Source organism: Neophocaena asiaeorientalis, unplaced genomic scaffold (assembly GCF_003031525.2).
Source record: "Neophocaena asiaeorientalis asiaeorientalis breed wild unplaced genomic scaffold, Neophocaena_asiaeorientalis_V1.1 scaffold19, whole genome shotgun sequence".
NCBI lineage: Eukaryota > Metazoa > Chordata > Mammalia > Artiodactyla > Phocoenidae > Neophocaena > Neophocaena asiaeorientalis.
The window spans coordinates 4916766-4925516 of NW_020173388.1; the positions used below are offsets into that span (position 1 = coordinate 4916766).

The following is an 8751-nucleotide window of genomic DNA, read 5'->3' on the forward strand; positions in this document are numbered from 1 at the left end:
GCTTTTTTTTTTTTTTTTTTTTTTTTTTTTTTCATTTTCGTTAATTGCTAGCGATGATTTAAATGCTCCTTGTAGATTGATGCCTGGGACAGCCTGCTGGCTAGATTTTCCTGAATTTGGCTCTGATGTTAGACTGCTTGAAATGAAACTGTCCTTTCTGCACCTTTTGTCTATTTTTTTTTTAACATCTTTATTGGAGTATAATTGCTTTACAGTGGTGTGTTCGTTTCTAAGGTGCTCAGTAAAGACTTGGACAATCTTTACTTCACTGCTATCTTCTTCCTTCTCCTTCCTAGTGCTTTTCCAAGGGCGTCAATGTGGAATAAGGTAAAAACAAACAAAAACAACCCTGCGTGGGCTCTAGAAACCTAAGTTTGAGCCCCAGTTCTAGCTCTTTCCTCCCTAAGCCTTAGCAAATGGGAAATAATGAAAACCTATTTTGTAGTTTTGTGAAGAGCAGATGCAATGATGTCCATGAAAATGCCTTGTCAACTGTGAAGGGCCGAGCAATGTTTATTATTATTGGGCTCAGCCATCAAGGAGCTGGCCTTTCTAAGGCAGCTGCATTACAGCCCAAATACCTCTGGAATCTGTCAACAGACCATGTGGGCATCACCTTTCTTTAGTCAGGCTGCTCTTCTTTCTCCTAGATAATTGTAACAGCCTCCCGATTGGCCTCATGGCCTCTGGCCTTACCCTCCTCAACCCAGAGTCATCTTTCTAAAGGGCGTATCTGACTTTGTCAATCTCATGCTTAAAATCCTTCAGTGACTGCTCATTGCCCTCAAGATAATAATCCAGATATTCCAGTTATGTGATTTTGGACAAGTTCCTTAACCTTTCTGTGTCTTAGTTCCTCATCTGAAGTTGGGATAATGATACCCACCTAGAGAGGTACCATTTGTGGAGATGCCATGAGACAGTGGTTGAGGAGCATTTAGCACAGAGCCTGGCACGTGGGAGAGTCTCAATAAAGGATTCCTGAATGAGTGAACGAATGAATGAATGACTATGGTACCAGTAATTTTTGGTAACCACTACTTTTAGGGACTGGACTTAGGAGAAGTAGGCTTTTCTCTCTCCTTTATGTCATGTCCTCTTTCCTGTGGAGTTTCCTGAGTGAGGATGTCATTGGTGAACCCCATTCTCTCTTCTTTGTAAGAGGAGGAACCAGCCTCCTGGGGCAGGGGATGGAGATTTAGTTTCCATTATCCTTCTTTGCCCAAATGAGTCCTCTCTTCACTTGATCACCGAAAACACACGGAATATATAATATATCCAGAAGGCCGTCTAAAGTGGGAAGTATGCTGGGATAAGAGTGAAGAGTGAATTTGCTGTCCCTTCCCATGAAAAGGACTTTCCTTCTCTCCACTTGGGCTGGTTTTAACAGAAAATCAGACTCACCCAAAGTCACATAGTAGGGAAGGAACACCCTTAGGGAACAGGTGATGTGTTGTTGTGATGTGACAAGTCCTATCCTTTGGACTCCTGAAAGAAACGTGTACCCTTCGGAATTCAAAGGAGGAAAACAAGCTTTGGTTGATGGTGCATCATTCTTTCTAAGACCCCCTTATCAACCACCAGTGATCACCCCATTCATCCTCCAGGTATCTTTGTGAGTGAGGAAAGGAAAGCTCTTGCCAGTACATTTTAAAGATGGAGCAATAGGGGCACAGAAATATATTTGTGACTTTCCCAAGTCTGTGTAGTTCGTGGTAGATTTTGAAATAGTTAGAATACCTTGTGACTCTCGAACTACACCCCCAACTCTGTGGGCTAACAATAGGAGATTCAGCCCACCTGCCCCTGTACCCATTGCGCCTCTATTACATGTAGAGGAAGATTGTCTCCAGACCTTGCTGGGTTCAGCATCCTTTACTGGAGCTGGGTGAGATTCAGTGAGATCTGCAGGTGTTTCCTCTGCCCATCTTTCATTGACTGGTTGTTCTGTGGGCCTTGTCTAGAAAACTTGCTTAGGAGGTGGCCAGAAAGATGTGAAACACTCAGTAATATGCCGAGAGCTCAGTGGAGGAATCACAGGCAATCAGGAAGCCAAGCAGAAGGCAGCTGACCGCTGAGTCTGCTGTTGTTGTCTTCAGTCCAGCCCTGGATCTCAGAAGTACGATTCAAAGGAAAAGGGGCTCATCTATGCCCCCTCAGTTATATTATACTTTTAAATGGACTTTCACAGGAAATTAAGCCTTCAGTGTGTGCTAGCAGAGAAAGATTTTTGTTTTGTTTTTCTTTTCCCAAAGGATGTTTGAAGGTCGCTATTAAACTTGCGGTTGAAAGATAATGAACTTAGGTATCACTTGTGGAACCTGCAGCCACCACTAAAACATAAATATTTGTTCTTTTGCAGTCAGTATCTGCAGAACAGTAAGCGAAAGAGCCGGCCTGTCAGTGTAAAAACATTTGAAGATATCCCGTTGGAAGAACCAGAAGTAAAAGTAATCCCAGATGTAAGCACATCTTTTAAAAATAGTCTTAGAAATAATACCAAAGGTGAAACATTAGCTAGATAAATATTAACCTAAGCATTAGAGACTTGAAGCCTCATTATAAGGCTGTCCTTGAGGGTATGTGTGATGGGGTCATTACAGCAACGGAACTTATTGGGCGCCCTTGGTTTTTCCATATGCAAAGCCCCTGGTCTAAGGTTCAAGACAATCCAGCTTCATGCCCAATTCCCCTCAAGCGAACATAGCATCATTGTGAAAGAGGGATAGAAACGGGTCTCCTCGGCTTCTTCTTCCTAAATTTCTCTCTTCTTCCAGGCCTGCATCTATTTCTTGGAAGCAGTTACTTCCTTTTATAGCCTGCACGGTTTCTGGCTATGCTACCTTTACCTGCCTCTGCAGAACGTGGGAATGTTGTCTGATAGGTGGGTTAGGAAATCAGTTTAATTAAGTAATTGTTCAGGGTACACAATCAACTGTGCCATCTCATTGTCTCTTAAAAAGGACAACCAGACGGACAGTGGTATGGTTCTTGCATCCGAAGAGCTGAAAACCTTGGAAGACAGAAGCAAATTAGCCCCATCTTTTAGGTAAGGCTCAGCCAAAATAGAAGGACAAATCTCAACAGGAACTTTTGGAAGGAACCTAGGACTTTGAGCGTAGGTGCAGAGTTTTCCCTTTTTGTGTCTTCTTTGGTTGGGCAAATTTGCATCAACCTAACTAATAAAGAATGGAAACAAATCAAACTAATTACCTGGCAAGTCTAAAAAAGAATCTGAAATAAGAGGATTTGGTCAGTTTTCATGAGAATTTATGAATACTAGGGGAATTTTGAGCATATTTACTGTGGTCAGTGGTTTGTGTGGTACTGGCTAAGTAAAACAGAGGTCATTGGATGTGATCCTTAAAACTATGGAGATAGTTAAAATCTTTGTGCACTCTACCCTGAAGGATTTTCAAACTTGAACAGAAACGGGTACACCTGTCTTTATGAAATATAATGTATAAAGAAGCCATTATCTATCTGCGTAAGATACTTAAATCTTTTTGGCTGAATTATTAAGTACTTAATTGTGGGAAAAATGCTGAATTTGGTTTTGAATATTTCTTCCATGTGATTCTGTAGGAATTCGTAGCTGTTTTGAGTAGATATACCTGCTTTTAACTTAACAAGTAAATAAGATTCTGTATTTATAAGAATATTGGGATTCGGAGTAGTTATCTGTTTGCTAGCAGGTTCACTCTAGGTGAGAATAGAGAAGACTTTGATCTACTTGTAATCGAACTGTTGGATAAAACGGGACCACCCTTGGTACCGAGTGACGCGCATGTAAAACAAACAAACAGACAAACAAAAAACCCATTAAAATGTGCCATTGTGCCATTTCATTGTCTGCCATAGGCCCAGGATGAGAGACTGTGAGAGCCAATCATATGTTTCGTTCACTGATTCAAATATATTTGTTCAGCAATGAATAGGTACCATGCCATTGTCTGAGACACTAAGCTCATTTTACTGAGGTTGGATTGAAAGAAAAAATGTATATCTCGTCATTTGAAATAACTTTTAAACCATATATGAACACGGAGTTAATAAAATCCTTTTTTTGCAGTTTTTAACATGAATAGCTTGGTAAAACACCTACTAAGGGGGCAAAAAAACCCCACACTTCAGAATGGCTTAAGCTCCACACAGCCTACACCAAGCTACAGAAAGCCTTTTTAAGCTTTTTTTCTAAGCTTGGACATGATTACCGTCTGTCACGATTCCACCGTCCTTCCAAAGAATGTGGTTTTGTTGAGTAAAAAGCACTTTTTGACATGTCTGGCTTGATTACACACACACGCTTCGACTTCCTAAGGTTTAAAGTTGCCCAAGAACTTTATTAACACCACCCACGGGCCTTGTAATCCCTTACTTGACAGTGTGGTGCAAGCACTAGTGGACTTTCAGAGCATCCCAGTTTCGCTCCACATCCTGAAAGAGTCCCTTTGGCTCCTATCCTTGTATACAAACTTGTCAATCTGCAAGGCCATAAAAAGGTTCCACTGGTTGGAGCCTTCACATAACTCAGGAGAACTGCCTTTTATCTCATCTCAGGCTTGAAAGACTTGGACCTGAATAAGACGACTTATCTGAAACTCCAAATTCACGCGAGTACCTGAAAATAGACATTGTCTGAGTGAGGCTGCTATGTTGATGAACAAGTGGGAGGGAGAGGGACTGGTGTCTCCAGGAAGATGCCAGCCCACACGGGGTTGGGAACGGGGTTAGGATAAGATGCAAAAGAACTCCCTTCTCTCTGCCGACTCATTTGGTTGCCATCTCTTCTGCAGTGGAATGATGCCCAGCAAAAGCAAGGAGTCTGTGGCATCTGAAGGCTCAAACCAGACGAGCGGCTACCAGTCGGGGTATCACTCCGATGACACGGACACCACTGTGTACTCCAGCGAGGAGGCGGAACTTTTAAAGCTGGTAGAGATCGGACCGCAAGCTGGCAGTGCAGCTCAGATTCCCCAGCCTGACACTGGGATCACACTGAGCTCCCCTCCTGTTTAAAAGGGGGCACCCACGTCCCCCAGTCCTGGAAATCACATGAGAGGTGCTGCTCAGATTTTCAAGTGTTGTTCTTTCCACCACCAGAAAGTAGCCACATTTGATTTTCATTTCAAAAGCAAGGACCTCGGACTGCAGGGAGGCAGTCCTCTAGGCATTTCCTGAGAAGATGCTTGTGACCCAAGAATGTGTTTGTGTCTTCTCCCGGTGTTGACCTTATTCTTTTTAACATTCATTTAAAAAGCATGTCTGATGCCCCCTAATGTGGGTCACCCCAGGGGTTACAGCAAAAGAAGTTCAAGAAATGGCTTCATCCTCCAAGAAGTAGCAGTACCGGGGGAGCTGACACCTCTTGTAAAACTAGAAGATAAACCAGGCAATGGAAGTGCTTTAGGTGTTGAAGATGGGAAAGACCTTTAGGGCTGAGTCCATCTAAGAAGCTTTGTTTAGGAGATGGGTCCTGAGCCAAGTCGTATGTGTGGGGAATGGATTGATGGAAAGGAAGATGCTGGCTTGCTTTGAGGATGCACTGGAGCCTGCACATGCATTGCGTTGGCTCCGGTGGAGGTGGACATAGGGTCTGTTAGGAAACGTAAAGGCTTCGTACGAGGTGACTGGTTTTAGAAGGTTGCGTGCTCTTCCCATTTGGGCTAAATGAGAGTTCCTTGTGCTGTTTCCGACTCCTAATGAGAGTTCCTTCCGGACTCTTACGTGTCTCCTGGCCAAGCCCCAGGAAGGAAATGATGCAGCTCTGGCTCCTTGTCTCCCAGGCTGATCCTTTATTCAGGACACCACAAAGAAAGGACACTCAGCCTCTCTGTCGCGTTGAAGATTTCTGACTGTGTAAACCAGCTTCTGGTTTCTTCTGGATGAACACCGACATGTCTGTCCTGATGTGATATGTCTGAGCCTTAATGCAGTAGATTCAATATGAAGCTGTGGTGTCCAAGCTTCAGGAAGAATATTACCCTCTTGTTCCTTCTCCCCTCTCCATGCCTTCCCCCTCCCTTCAGTATTTTCCTGACCTCCCAGCCAGTCAGTATTCTAGTCATTTGGCCTCTACACCCTAGTAAAAGCTGATTTGGTTTGTTCACTCTCTGAGTAATTATTAGCCAGATTTCAAAATTACTTTGTAGCCAAAGTTATCACAACTATTGTACTACTTAGACTTTTAACATGTAAAGCTCTTTCTACTGGTTTCTGCCCTTGTTCTTTCCTTTTTAAAAAAGAAAATGTATTTTTCGTTTGGTACCATAGTGTGAGATGCTGGGAACCATGACTATAAAACATGCTATGGCACATATATTTATAGTCTGTTTATGTAGAAACAAATGTAATATATTAAAACCTTATATTATATATAATGAACTTTGTACTATCACATTTTGTATCAGTATTATGTAGCATAACAAAGGTCATAAAGCTTTTAGCAATTGATGCCATTTTATTAAAAAAAAAAAGTGAAAAACTTGAAGTAATCCCTTTGCAAGGTTGTATCACTGTCCCTATCATTTCTCTCACTTCTAGAATGGAGGAGGGGGACTCAGACATCATTTCCATATGGCTGTTCTTTATTTTCACTTGTTCCCTTATTCTTCTTATGAAGGATATCTTCATTAAATGTTTATATACTTTTTAAACCAATAAATGTATTCTTAGTAAAAAAAAAAAAAAATACTATCACAGCTGTTTTGAGGGTAAATATTTCTGGCTTAAATGCTTCTCCCCCTCCTTCGTTACACAAATAATTCACACACACATGCACTCTTGTTAAATTCCAAGCACTTCTGAGATTCTTAAAACATGGACTGAGAGATACCTGATAAATACTCCAACAGTATTTGTGGCTCGCTCGTAACCCCTGTGCCTGTTAGAACAGCCAACTGTGAAAATCACGGGGCGAGAGATCCCGAGACAGGTGGCCAGACCTGGCAGTGCAGGGAAGCGTGGAACGTATCTATAGTTTTCCATAATGCTTTACTCTATCCTGGCAGTGTCAGAACCTCAGATCCAACATTGCCATTTTAAATGATTACTTTTGCCTGAATTCAGTGAGTGGAATTATCCAAAGATCACTGGCACCAAAGTGTGGTCCTACTCTTTCTTCGTGGGATTTTTTTTTATACGAGACTTTGAAACGTTTATATAATCAAAAGATACGCCTCTTATTTTTTTTTAATGTCTTCTAGGTTTTTTAATCATATTGATGAAGGTCTTCCCAATTCTAAAATAATGCAAAATCCTAAATTGCCTTCCTTCTTTTATTACATTTAAATCCATTGGGGATTTATTTTTGTATATGGAGTGAGGTAAGGACCTGGCTTTGTTTTCTTCAAGCGGCTGTCCATCATGGCAGCATTGTTTATTAAATATACCTCTTTTCCCCTGTGCTTGGGGAAATACACACTGTACCATTTTTCAAACCCTATCATCTCAACTGAGATATCCTGCACAACTTGATGATGGAAAAGAGGGTGGCTCCGGGTGTGTGTGGTTCCCGGGCACTGCACTTACAGATTGGGCCATTGGCTGGAGTTAGTGGAGTAGGGTCTTCTGACAGATGTTAAACTGTAGGTCACGCCTGGTCTTGTCTCTCCCATTGTTACAGTGTTGTCCAGTAAATGAGTGGCAGAAGAATCTAGGTTATTCAAGATGGAGAAGACCTCATAGACAAACGGAATTTTCTTCATTTTAGGAAAAAGAGATTTTGTCTCTCATAAGCGGCCCCTGGCACTGTTTCCAATGCCAGGAAATTGGATTCATTTGAAACTTCACACTTCATAAAGAAATGCTTTCAGCACCTCAGGCAGAATAATTAGGAGGTGAGGTTTGGCCCTCTCCTTCTTCTCTTTTCTGTTTTCCACACCCCTTGTTCCTAGCTCCTTTTCTCTCCTCATTTGCCCCTGTATTGAAGAGAACGTTGTAGCTTTTTAAAGTGCTTCTTGCACGGTCTTATTTTCAAGGCTTTCACTGAAGGTATTTGGTGTTTTAGGTGAGGCCAACTGTCTCCCCCTGGCTCCTGACCTCTCTCATTCTCTCCTTTGGCTTGCTTTGTTCTTCTCCCTCTTCTCAAACCCCTTTGTCCCTTCTCCTTCTGTTCCTCTCTTTCCACTAAACTTCCTCTCCTGTGAACCCTCCCCCCAGCAGCCTTTCTCCTCAGCCACATCACAGGAGAGAGGAGAGTGGTGGGAAGTTTAAGTTCATTACCCCTGGACTAACTATTCCTATCAATGTCTGTCTCAATGAAAGAAGAAAAGTAAAAATCTCAAATCCACAACTTTGTAGTTAACCCATTTTCCTGTCTCCCCTAGTATGTCTTTCTTTCTACCTCTCACTCAGATATTCGTCACCCACATGGTAAAATGTAGGCAAACCCGGAAAGCTTAAGCCTTTCAGTGAGTAGCTCTTGATATAAATCTTTCCACATTTGTGTGCCCTTGTCCCTTAGGGATAGTAGGCATGTCATGTCCGTGCTTTCAGGTAAGGAGTGAGCACAGATCAAAGGGGGTTCCAATCTGTTTTTATAAAATTGCATTTTCTGCACGAGTCTCTCTCACGTAAGGGTTTAGACATAAGTGGAAATCTGGGCAGTCTTTGTGAAACCAATATTAAATCTGATTTTGGAGGGGGAAAGTTACAGAATGCTCCTAGGTAGTAGAGGTTAAAAAGGTAAAATAAAGCCATTTGCTCTAGTTTTGATCAGAATGGAGAGAATTACAAGAATCTGGGAGGAGC

The 8751-nt window shown here is 42.1% G+C and overlaps 1 protein-coding gene across 4 annotated transcripts in view; it reads left to right on the forward strand.

The window, feature by feature from the left end:
• KDR (kinase insert domain receptor) overlaps window positions 1-6476 on the forward strand; it is a 45585-nt gene extending 39109 nt beyond the window's left edge. For 2 of the 4 annotated variants that reach the window (XM_024746712.1, XM_024746715.1), the window contains exons 28-30: window positions 2363-2462; window positions 2964-3049; window positions 4797-6476. In XM_024746712.1, the coding sequence (XP_024602480.1) occupies window positions 2363-2462; window positions 2964-3049; window positions 4797-5019 (409 nt within the window). In that variant the 3' untranslated portion in view covers window positions 5020-6476. The other 2 variants (XM_024746713.1, XM_024746714.1) reach the window with 2 other exon arrangements.
• The last annotated feature ends 2275 nt before the right edge of the window (window positions 6477-8751 follow it).